General features: G+C 41.8%; 1 protein-coding gene across 3 annotated transcripts in view; it reads left to right on the top strand.

Annotated features, from left to right (window-relative positions):
- SGCG (sarcoglycan gamma) overlaps positions 1 to 12,849 on the top strand; it is a 76,031-nt gene that overhangs the window by 19,882 nt on the left and 43,300 nt on the right. For all 3 annotated transcript variants that reach the window (XM_084879471.1, XM_084879470.1, XM_084879472.1), the window contains 2 exons: positions 4,179 to 4,280; positions 8,366 to 8,453. In XM_084879471.1, the coding sequence (XP_084735597.1) occupies positions 4,179 to 4,280; positions 8,366 to 8,453 (190 nt within the window). The remainder of the gene's footprint in view (positions 1 to 4,178; positions 4,281 to 8,365; positions 8,454 to 12,849) is intronic.

The following is a 12,849-nucleotide window of genomic DNA, read 5'->3' as shown; positions in this document are numbered from 1 at the left end:
ATGGGGGCATCCATCTTTGGCCACATGGGGGCAGTCATCTTGTGTATTGGAGTGATGGTAAATTTGCATATAACTCCTTAATTATATAGGATAGAGGCCTGGTGCACAGGGGGGGTCCAGCTGGTTTGCCCTGAAGGGTATCCCAGATCAGGGTGGGGGTTCCTGTGGGGCATGGGGCTGCCTGGACCAGGGGCCTGTGGTGGTTTGCAGGCTGGCCATGCCCCCCTGGTGACCCAAGAGGAGACCCTGATATCTGGGATTTATTCATTTTCTATAATTGAAACTTTGTAGCCTGGAGCAGAGGCCAGGACCTTCCAGGAAGCTTCGTTTCCTCCATCACCAGGGGAAATCCAAGCCTCCTGCTCTCTCCAGCTCAGTGGCTGCTACCATTTTTGTTGGTTTTTATTTATCTTCTATAATTGAAACTTTTTAGCCTTGAGCGGAGGCCAGGGCCGGCCAGAGTGGGCGGGAAGCTTGGCTTCCTCCATTGCCAGGGAAACCCAAACCTCCTGCTTGCTTTGTGGCTGCAGCCATCTTGGTTGGATTTATATTCATATTTGCTCCTGATTGGCTTATGGGCGTGGCTTGTGGGCATAGCAGAGGTACAGTCAATTTGCATGTTTCTCTTTTATTAGTGTATATAAGGAGGATTCTAAAAGAACTGGTATAGGAGGAAAAAAGAAAAGGAAACAGAAAATAAGTGAAATAATAATGAATTTAAAATGTAATGATAATAAATAAAGAATATAGATAGATAATTTAAGATGGAAATAATGAGAAAATCAAAATAAAATAAGGAAAATTAATCACAATAAGAATAGGTAAAAGTAGAATAGAATCAAAGGGATGAGAAATTAGATATATGGAGAGAGAGAGAGAGAGAGAGAGGGAGAGAGAGAGAGAGAGAAAAGAAAATAAAAGAAAGCAAATAAACAACAAAAAATAAAACCAACAATATTCATTCACACACACCCAGACCAAAAAACAAAACCTCATACACACAGACACACACTGGAAAATCATTGGGTCTGCTATTTGTGGAGCTCCTTGGATTTTGCTCTGTTGTTGAATCTGGTCTCATGGTGTGTCTATCCTAGGCCTCCTGGAAGCTTCTCTGGTGCAGGTCAATGAGTTACTGTCCCTTTCTGGCCCACTTGATTGAGGTCCGAGGGGTTGAAGCCCTTAATAATCCAGTGGTTGGGGACTCCTTAGCCCAGAAGCTGGGTCTGCCTTGTGTCTCATACCTTGATTGTCCCTTCTGTAAGCTATATTCCCTTTTTTTATGGTACTGGGCTCTGCGGGGGTATCCTGGTCTTGGCCGGACAGAATAGTTTGATCAGACTCCTGTTTTGTGTGGTGCTAGTGGCTTGTAGGGGAGGGGACAGGCACTCTCTCTCCTTCTAATGCCTCAGCTCTGGTTTTCTGGCACCTCCTCTCTGTTACCTCAGGGGCACAGATTTTTCTGCCATGGGGTGTACCCCCTTGCCTAAGGGCACCTCAGGTCATGTCAAAAGCAGCTGTTTCACCAGTGGGAAAGAGGGGATTTCCCCTGTGTTCTACAGAGGTCCCACTGGTATCTGTTACAGGCGTGTGGGCCTGGGTTGTGATCTCTGTGGGACCAGGGCATGGTGCATCCAGATGGTGGCAAGGCTTGGCACCTTGCCACTGCTGCTCCCTGCAGCCTCCTCCCAAAGAGGACCTTGTAAACCTTTCAAGGTGGAGCTGTGCCAGGGAGTGGCTGTGGCAGTAGCAGAGGCTTTTTGTGCCCATATGAGGGGTCCCGTGGCTGTCAGCTGCAGATGGATGGGGTCCTGCTGCTGTTCCCTTAGGCCCATGGCCAGGTGTTGTCTGTTGCAGGTGAGCTAAGGCTCTACCTGCTGCTGCTGTGTACTTAGATGAGTGAACCTGGGGTTGTGTCCTTGGGTCACTCTCACATCTATTCAGGCCCAACTGTGGCTAGTCTGGGTGGTGGCAAGGTTGGGCACCTACCCACTGCTGCTCCCTGCCGCCTCCTCCCAAGGTAACATCTAGGCCTCAGTTGTATTTCAGCTCCAGGCCCAGAAAAGTAGCAAAACCAGGCAAGTGATGCCGTGGCTGCCTCAGGACCAGCTTTTACCTCCAAAGTCACTCAACAGGTTTCCTCAGTCTTGGGTATGACATACAAATTCCACTCTTCATACACTCCTAATCTTTAGGGAAAATAGAAAATGAACCGCACCCTGAAGAAAAATATAGGCAGTCTATGTCAGGAGACTCATCTGCACTGGAATCAGGTGCTGCCAATCGCCCTGCTCAGGTAGAGTATCTCCCGAGGGGGGTTGGTTTGAACACCTGCTAGCAGATGATCCCACACGCACCAAGCCGTACCCAAGTCATGTGCATTTAATTGTGGTGATTTAATTGAATGCACACTTTTACTAGACTTATTCAGGATAAATTTAAAATTACATTAATACATTTAGAAAACTTTTCTGTGAAATTAAACTTTTCATGCATAGTTAATTATAATTACACAAATATATTTACATATGTAAAAACAGGTAAACTAATTTGTCAAATTTTTAACAAACCCATTCAGAAAACCTGCTTTACTATATAATGGACTTTCAGCTTTAATAGACACCCCCTCACCTGAATTAGTCCACTATATCGAGGTTTTACTGTAGAAGAAAATATAAAAGCGATAGTCAGGGCTTGCATTACTTATCCACACATGATGGATCTTATAATATTCCTAATGTTGGTTTAATTTTGTAAATCATACTTTGCAAATGCATAGTTGGATCCTGTGAGAGACTGTTATCAGCCTTTGAGACTCTGAGCCCTTTCCTCAAACTAACTGCACACTGAATCACGCCTGTAAGAGAGACTGCAGAGGGCTGCCCTGCCTGTGGTGGTGGTCAGCCCAAGCCCCGCAGCATGAGGTGCTCCCATCGAGCACAGCAGGAAAACCCCGGCTCCCAGACCTAACTTTGGGAAGAGTACCATAAAGATAGTCCTCAGATAGAGAACCATGCAGATTATGTAATCACACATTGAATTTGGTTTTTGTGAATGGTCTTGTCTACCAGAGAAGTCTATGGCATCAGTTCAGAGAAACATATCTCTGTCCTAGAAATCAATCTCCCGTTACTGTATAAAATGATTTTGTTTCATTCTCTTGGCTCTTCTGCTGCCACCCCTCCTTCCCTTTTAAATCTATGTCTATTTTGGAGGAAGAGAGGGAAAATAAAGATTCAATGAGTTTAATTTAGGTGCTTCCAAGACCTAAATTAAAGGAGAGGTCTGATTGGCAGCCATATATACGGGTATGGAGCATCAGAAGAGAGATGCCAGAGGAAGCCAAGAGTGTGGCCAGAGAGGGAACACAGGGAAAGTACCTAGGATTAAGCTTGAGAAAGTCAGCTTAATGTATGAATGTATAATAAGGGGGAAAAGTGTTTCCTGAAGTAGAAGAAAAGCTAAGAGAGCATGGGATGGTGGTCATCAAATGAGGATAGTATTTCAAAGAGAAATAGATCCAGAATTGAATGCTGATGCGAATGTAAAGGAAATGAAGTTTTAAAATGTCCACAAGATTTAGTAGCATGATGGTGGTATGTTATCTACAGAATTAAGTTTTCTATTATTTCTGATACTTCTTTAACATTGAAAACTCCTGAAGAGTGGACACCTTAAATAGATCTCCACTTCCTCCTATATTGCTTTTTAGTTAAGAAATGCCCAATAAATATTGGCTATTTTGTGAACTTGATACACTTGAAGCCTTCATTTAAAAAGTATTTGTTTTGGGGTGTGGTGGTGATAGAATTGTTCTATATCCTGATTGTGTTGTGGTTACATGTGTTAAAACTCCTAGAACTCTACACCTCAAAAGAGTTGTTTTTTTTTGCATCAAAATTTAAAACATTTAAAAATTTCTTACATAATGGTAAGCTCTTAGGTATTTATGGTAAAAAGATTCTTTAAATCTTATATGTAGTTCCTAAATGGGCCTTTGTATTTATACAAGACAATAAAATGCTGCATATTAAATAAAAATGACTAAGCTTTTAAATAAGTATTTGAGAGAAATACAGAAAAGTGCTAATGGGAAATTCATGAAAATGCATATGTAATTTAAGCTGATCTTAAAAGAAAACCATAACAAAATCTCTATTGTCTCATCTTTTTAACAGATAGGAATGGGTCACTTGCATGTTACGAAAGATGGGCTTCGCCTGGAAGGGGAATCAGAATTTTTATTTCCATTGTATGCCAAAGAAATACGCTCCAGAGTGGTAAGATAACGATGAAACATTTAAATCATTTGTGTTTTATGAAAAACAAATAATGGTTAAGCACAGAAATTTCTGAGGAGAGTTTTTAAAATGTATACATGTACATATATTCATGATACACTCTTTATTAATGGATTTGCTCTAAGGCTGTGGAACTTATATCTAATACCCTGTTTCCCTGAAAATAAGATAGTGTCTTATATTAATTTTTGCTCCCAAAGATGCGCTAGGTCTTATTTTCAGGGGATGTCTTATTTTTCCATGCACTAGGTCTTATTTTCAGAGGATGTCTTATTTTCGGGGAAACACAGTACTAGAGGCCCAGTGCATGAATTCATGCACCAATGGGATCCCTCATCCTGGCCTGTGGGATTGGAATGAAACCAACACTCCAACATCCCCTGAGGGGTCCCAGATTGTGAGAGGGCACAGGCCAGGCCCAGGGACCCCACTGGTGCACGATCTGGGCCAGGGAGGGATGCAGGAGGTTGGCCAGCCAGGGAGGGACCTGGGGAGGGCTGCAGGGTATGTCCGGCCCCTCTCAGTCAGTCCCCATTGGCCTGACCCCAGTAGTAAGCTAAGCTACCAGTTGGAGCATCTGCCCTCTGGTGGTCAATGCACATCATAGTGACTGGTCAACCAGTCGACTGTCTCCCCTCTGATAGTCAGTGCACATCATAGCAAGCAGTTGAGTGGCCTTAACATATCATTAGCATACTAGAGGGCCGATGCATTAAATTCGTGCACGGGGTTGGGGGGAGGGGTAAAAGGGGGAGCGCCAAGAGGGGAGTGTCTCTCAGCCCAGCCTTCACGCTCTCCAATCTGGGATCCCTCATGGGTTGTCCAAATGCCCTTTTAGACCCGATCCCATGGTGGGATTGGGCCTAAACGGGCAGTCAAACATCCCTCTCACAATCCAGGACTGCTGGCTCCCAACTGCTCACCTGCCTGCCTTCCTGATTGCCCCTAACTGCTTCTGCCTGCCAGCCTGATCACCTCTTAACTACTCCCCTGCCAGCCTGGTTGATGTCTAACTGCTCCCTTGCCAGCCCATTTGCCCCCAAATTCTCTCCTCTGCCACCTGGTCACCCCTAACTGCCCTCCCCTGCAGACTTGATTGTCCCCAACTGTCCTTCCGTGCAGGCCTGGTCCCTCCCAACTCCCCTCCCCTGCTGGACATCTTGTGGTGGGTAGTCATTTTTGACCACATGGGGCAGCCATTTTGATCTTGTGTATTGGATTGAGGGTCAATCTGCATATTATTCTTTTATTAGATAGGATAGAGGCCTGGTGCATGGATGGGGTCAGCTGATTGCCCTGAAGGGTGTCCCAGATCAGGGTGGGGGTTCCCTTGAGGCATGGGGTGGCCTGGGTGAGGAGCCTATGGTGGTTTGCAGGCTGGCCATGCCCCCCGGCGACCCAAGCAGAGGCCCTAGTATCTGGGATATAGTTATCTTCTACAATTGAAACTTTGTAGCCTGGAGCGAAGCCAAACCTTCTGCTTGCTCTGTGGTGGCAGCCATTTCTGTTGGGGTTTATTCACCTAATATAATTGAAACTTTGTAGCCTGGAGTGGAGGCCGAGGCCAGGCAGGGCAGGTGGAAAGCTTGGATTCCTCTGTCGCCAGGGGCAACCCTAGCCTGCTCTCTCTAGCTCTGTGGCTGCTGCCATTTTTCTTAGGATTTATCTTCTATAACTGAAACTTGGTATTCTTGAGTGGAGGCCTGGGCCAGCCAGGGTGTGTAGACAGCTTGGCTTTCTACACACCCTGATTAGGTGGTATTAACTAAATAAAATGTTAAAACTTTGTCTAACTGCAACATGTAAATTATAAGTAATTTTTCTCCCATCTTTCTAGATATGAAAAAATATGTCAGTATCCACGACATGCAGGGTTGTACCAACTATTCTAGAGCAATTAGAAAGAAAACAAAAAGTCAACAACTGAGAAACACTTGATCTTGTAAAAGAGATAAGCACTCCTAAACTACACATCAGAGCAATCACCAAGCTCTACTAACAACGGCAAAATAATATGGTGTAAAACTTACACAGAAATACTGACTGCAAAGGAGAGATCCTAGAGAGCACAGGACACATCAGTAGTTTCTTTTCAAAGATGAATCTAGGAAGTAATTTTTCATAAACTTACAGAAATTGCCTTATGAATTTGCAAAATTAATTTGTATTGCTGGGCTGAGAAAACTTTTTATCCTATCTAATAATAGAGTAATGCACAAAATAACCACCACTCTGCTACACCCACAAGCCACGCCATCAAGCCAATCAGGAGTGAGTATTCAAATTAACCCAACCAAGATGGCTGCGGCCACGGAGCAAGCAGGAGGCTTGGGTTTCCCTGGCAATGGAGGAAGCCAAGCTTTTCGCACACCCTGGCCAGCTCAGGCCTTTACTTCAGGCTACAAAGTTTCAATTATAGAAGATAAATAAATTCCAACAAAAATGGTGGCAGCCACGAAGCTGGAGAGAGCAGGAGGCTTAAGTTGCCCCTGGTGATGGAGGAAGCATAGCTCTCATAGCCCTGGCCTGCCTTGGTCTCCATTCAAGGCTACAAAGTTTCAATTATAGAAAATAAGTAAATCCCAGATACCAGGGACTTCCCTTGGGTTGCCGATGGGTGTGGCTGGCCTGTAAACCACCACAGGCCCCTCTTCCAGGCAGCCCTATGTCCCTAGGGAACCCTCACCCTGATTCAGGACACCTTTCAGGGCAAACCAGCCAACACCACCAGTATACCAGGCCTCTATCCTATCTAATAAAAGAGTAATATACAAATTGACCATCACTCCAACACACAAGAAGGCTGCCTCCATGTAGTCAAAAATGACTGCCCCCATGTGGACACAAGATGACCACCACAAGATGGCCTGCAAGGGAGGGCAGTTGTGGGTGATCAGGCCAGCAGGGGAGGGCACTTGGGAGGGACCAGGCCTGCAAGGGAGGGAAGTTGGGGGCAATCAAGTCTGCAGAGGAGGGCAGTTAGGGGTGACCAGGCCAGCAGAGGAGGAAAGTTGGGGACAAACAGGCTGGCAGGGGAGTAGTTAGATATCAACCAGGCTGGCATGGGAGTGGTTTAGGGGGTGATCAGGCTGGCAGGCAGAAGCAGTTAGGGGCAATCAGGAAGTCAGGCAGGTGAGCAGTTGGGAGCCAGCAGTCCTAGATTGTGAGGGTGATGTCTGACTGCTCATTTAGGCCCGATCCTGGTGGGAAAGTGCCTAAATAGGCAGTCATCATCCCTCGACGGGTCCCAGGTTGGAGAGGGTGCAGGCTGGGTGAGCCCCCACACCCCCTCATGTGCACGAATTTTGTGCACTGGGCCTCTATTTATTTATAACAATTGAACAAATATTAAGGTTACATCATTGGATAAAGTATGAGAGGCTGATAAATCCATCTGCTTTCACAAACAAGTTGGAGAATTTCTTCCCTTATACATAGAGTTACAAAGCACTTTTATAATTCTTTACTTCTGAAAAATCAAATTTCCCCCCCACAATTTTGGAATATTGGTTCCCTCTCAGTGAACCATGGAGCACTAATCATTTATCTTCCAACAAAGACATAAAAAATGGTCATCCAACAAAGTTGAAAAGCTCTTTTGCAAAGAAGCCTTTGCATTTTAAAAGTAGCATGGTACTGCCCGAGCCAGTTTAGCTCAGTAGATAGAGCATTGGCTTGTGTACTGAAGGTCCCGGGTTTGATTCCAGTCAAGGGCACATGCCGGGGTTGCAGGCTTGATCCCCAGTAGAGGACATGCAGGAGGCAGCCAATCAATGATTTTTCTCTTATCATTGACATTTTTATCTTTCTTGTCCTCTCCTTTCCTTGCTAAAATCAATAAAAATATTTTTTAAAATAAATAAATAAAATAAAAGTAACATGGTATTTCTTATAGAAGAGCTAACCATTCTCTGATTTATCTTCTTAAAATATATCATGTCCTAAACATAAATCTGTGATAATGGAGAAATTATTTTATATAAATCTTACATTTATAGACAAATATAAAGTTATAATTATTGTAAGTAATATTCATTTGGCTAATTTCTTAAATCCTTTTCTAGGACTCATCTCTGCTTCTACAGTCTACTCAGAATGTGACTGTAAATGCACAGAACTCTGAAGGGGAGGTCACTGGGAGATTAAAAGTGGGTAAGTCAGGCTTCATCTCAGTGCTTTGCATATATGTGGTCCATAGTGTGCTGAACTAATGAATTTGTTTTTTTCTTCTAAAGAATTCAAAGTTATTTATGAATAATCAGTGTATGAATTTAGAAAAATATCATGTTGTGCTGACCACAGAGAATAAGTAGCATCAAGGGACAATAGTCTGAAGTATTTTAATTGAAGTTATTTTGATTCCAAGAAGTAGAGGAGTATTCAAAGTACCACAAGAAACATAATGATTATTACAGGTTACAGAAGAATCTCACAGAGACAAAAGAAAACTAACCAAAGTAGTTGGCCTAAAAAAACAGAGACCAGAGGCTGAGACCCCAAAGTATTAGTTTTTTCTCTCTTCCTCATTCTCTCCCTCTCTCCCTACCTCCTCCCTACATGTCTCTCTCCCCCTCTCTGCCATATACCCCTCCTTCCCAGTGTATATTTGCCTCTCTTTCCCTTGGGTATTACAATTGCATCTGTTCAAACTTTATATGACCTCCGGGACCTCTCTAGTTTCTCATTTGATTAGTTGTAGTTCTCAACACCAACCAACTTAGTCTTCAATTTCATTAATTATAAATTCAATACTTATCTTCAACCGAATGCTCTTGGGCAGGCTAATGCAAATCTATCCAACCAGAAAAGACCAGAGAATAAGGTCACATGGGAGTGAAGTCACATAAAAATTTGCATGGTGAGAAACAAGATTCAGGCAAAAATGTATGAAAGAAATAACAAAATGGTAAGCCAGCTTGTAAAAGAAAAATGTATATATTCTCTACACTATCAGCATTCTATATGTTTGGCAAATTTAAGAAATAAGATGGTCCTTTTGATTATGGGAAAATAGATGAAAGGTTTACTGCCAACACAAGCTGGTTTACTTTGTGTCTTTATTTATTTACTTATTTACTTACTTACTTACTTACTTACTTACTTATTTAGTATTTATAATTTATTTATTTAATGTTTTTATATATATGATTGAGTTTATTGCAAGAAATTGTAAGAGAAAATGGAGTTGCAGAAAGAAAAGTAGTGGAGACACAACTGGATAGGGGTTTTCACACTGAGCCTACTATCTGCAATCCTCAGCAGCCCTTCCATGGATCCCTCTCACATCAAAAAGTTGATCTTGCAAGTGATTTCCAAGGTGTAGATCCTCCCACAGGTTTCATAGTTCTACCTCTTCCTTCTGTGGCAAGGCTTCTCATAGTATCTATTGTACATCTGTTGATGTCCTCAATGAACACATCCATGCTGAGGATATTGTTTAAGGTCCTGTATGCCCCTTCCACACTCCCTTCATATACCATCACAGTCCTGGCAATGAACTTCACATGTTCTGCTATGACCTTGGAATTAAGTCTTCAATCTGCAAGACCCAAAGCCCTCAGGACTCAGTTGACGTAAAGCCTGCTCACCACAAGAAGCGGAAAAAGCACACAAAAACCACCCAGTGTTTCTTCTTTTAAATGGCTGTTTTCACAAAACAGACTAATGTTACATTGGAAACTACAGCCATATGTAAACCTGATGATTCCTTTTTATTATACTAATACAAGAACTTCATATTTTATATTGTTTTAATCTTTATAACTTATTCCAAAAAATTAATTTTATTTCACTTTTGCTTATAAGTTTGTTTGATCACTAAGTCCAAAGAAATTCTCAGTGTATCTAGAGATGAACTTGAGTTTATTGGGCATACATGTTCTTAAAACTTGTCTAAGTCAAGTCATATGTTCTCCATTAATTATATAGTATTATAATTTATCATTTACAATCTTTTCTTAAAATTCTTTAAATGTCTAGCTTTAAAATGTTTGAGGTATTTCCCTTTTGTCATTTATTCAACAAACATTTGTCAAATGTCTATGTACCAGTTTCTATATACTGCCAAGTAATTAAAAACATGTAAGTGTTGTTACTAGAAATCCCCAAAGTAAATAATTCCTTTTATATTCTTAAAAACAATTTAAAACAGATTCTCATTTCCTCACTTAATTTTTGGTTAAATGTGGATTTTCATATATCATTCAAGGGAATTAGAGATAATAAATCTGTTACCAATTTCATGGATAAAACAAAAACGAACAAAACTGAAGCACTAAAAAAGCTAATTTGCTAAAAAATGAACAGCTAGTTAGCAGAAAAGCCAAACTAAGAATGACCTCAGGACTTCTTTCTCTCAGCCAGGAGTGTTTCCACTAGCCTTCCCTTTCTCTAACCAGATTTCCTTAAATTGTGGCATGCCAGTAACTGTTATAGCTGTTGCAAATACAGTTACAATGGGTGGGTGGGGAGGGAGTTTCCCATTGGAATTACTTTGGTTTAACATGTTAGCCTCAGATCTTGACTTTTAACCTTAGTTTCATGCCTAATCACTAAAATTAGTGATTTCCATTAAATACTAAAGGTCCATTGCACAAAATTCATGTAAGGGGCTTGGCCTCTACTGCTGTGGCTTTGTCTAAAAGGTCGTCCAAAAAGATGTCCAGAAGGACATCTGATTTAATTATCATATTATGCTTTTATTATTATAGATTTGGTTGGAAGGCCTCTTATATTGAAAATCCTGAGCTAAAGAATATAACTCAGTTCACCAAATCCAAGATTATTTTCAGTAGATGACTTCTAATAAAGTCATTCCAGCCTTATATTTTCTAAAAGAAGTTAAATTTAGCCAATCCAGATATTAAAATGTAGCTTATATGAACTAGTAAAATTAACCCCATTTGATTACATGAATAATTATTTATCATTAAACAACTGAAAAAATTGGCAATCAGTAAAGTCAAAACCAAAGTCTTAAATTCCAAAAGAAATCAAAGCACTGAAAAGCAAGCACTAATAGCTAGCATTTCGAATCTTTGAAATATGTTTTTTCTCTTTTTTAAAAGTTCTTTATTTATTAAGGCATCACATTTGTCCTCATCCCCCCCATTCCCATCCCAATCCCCTCCCCACGAATGCCCCCACATGTTGTCCATGACCACTGGTTAGGCTCATATGCATGCACACAGTCCTTTGGTTGATCTCTCCCCCAAATTCCCACCCTTCCCCACCTTTCCTCTGAGGTCCAACAGTCTGATCCATGCTTCCTTGTCTCTGGGTCTCTTCTTGTTCATCAGTCTATGTTGTTCATCATTTCTCCTAGATGAGTGAGATCATGTGCTACTACAAATACACTTATAAGAACCAAAAATGAGACAAGCAATAATGGTTATGCTGAGAGGCAAATGAATCAGTCTGTAGTGAATATCTTTCTGGGCCAACAGGTCTTTTGAGTCCCAATTTCAATGTCAAACAGTTCCAATGTGTACATGTCAGGAATGATATTTCAGTTCTGGATGGTGGACAAATGGTGGCAATGCAGGTCTTACTCTCCCTGGTTTGGTCCTGGGCAACCTGCAGTGATGCACAGCTGCTGACTGCTAGTATGGCAAGGCGTCATCAGTGTTTTCCATCTCTGGACTGCTTCTCTTCTGTCTTCATGGCTGGAGTAGTCCTGTCAATTCCTCTCTGTTGCAGGAATCCACATGGTCTCAGAGTTGTTTTCTGAAAATATACAAACATGTTCTTGACCAAAAGTTAATAAAGGAATCTTTTCTATAAATTTGACTTGTGATCCTTTTTCATTTTTTGCTCAAACAATTTTCCTTTGGCTTGTTTTGATACCATGCATGTTTTACATGGGTGTCTTGTTATTAGCATTACAAATGAAAATTAATTTTCTAAAGTAAAAATTTTCTAGATGTAATTTACTTACAGGATATTTTTTCTTACATGGTATTCTTCTTTTTTTATTTAAATATTTTTTTAAAAATATATTTTTATTGATTTTTTACAGAGAGGAAGGGAGAGAGATAGATAGCCAGAAATGTCGATGAGAGAGAAACACCGACCAGCTACCTCTTGCACACCCTCCACCGGGCATGTGCCCACAACCAACTTACATGCCCCTGACCGGAATCGAACCCGGGACCTTTCAGTCCACAGACCGACGCTCTACCACTGAGCCAAACCAGTACGGCTTATTTGCCTTCTTGAGTAGGTCCTGAGCATTCCTGGTGCTAGGCTGGATCTAGATATCAAAAACCCACTTCCTCACACCAAAAGTACAAGATAATTCAAACAAGTCTTGTTGCAGTGAGAGGGCAACAAGACTTGCTGTCAGCCAAGTCTCTGTCTGTTACCTGGGTCCCAATTTGAGCTGGGCATGGGAAGTTAAGCAGCCATGGGGGCAGGAGACCTCTCTCAGAAAGGGTGAGGGTTCAGGCCCATGCAAAATTGGGGAGTGAGGGTCTGTGCCCCATTTCTGTTGACCCCAAAGTTCTCTCCTGCTGGCCCCTCTGAGACTGTGCCTGTCTTAGGTTGTTCC

This window comes from Pipistrellus hanaki (genome assembly GCF_964339955.1).
Source record: "Pipistrellus hanaki genome assembly, chromosome: 3".
NCBI lineage: Eukaryota > Metazoa > Chordata > Mammalia > Chiroptera > Vespertilionidae > Pipistrellus > Pipistrellus hanaki.
This window is presented reverse-complemented; position numbering and strand designations above follow the sequence as displayed.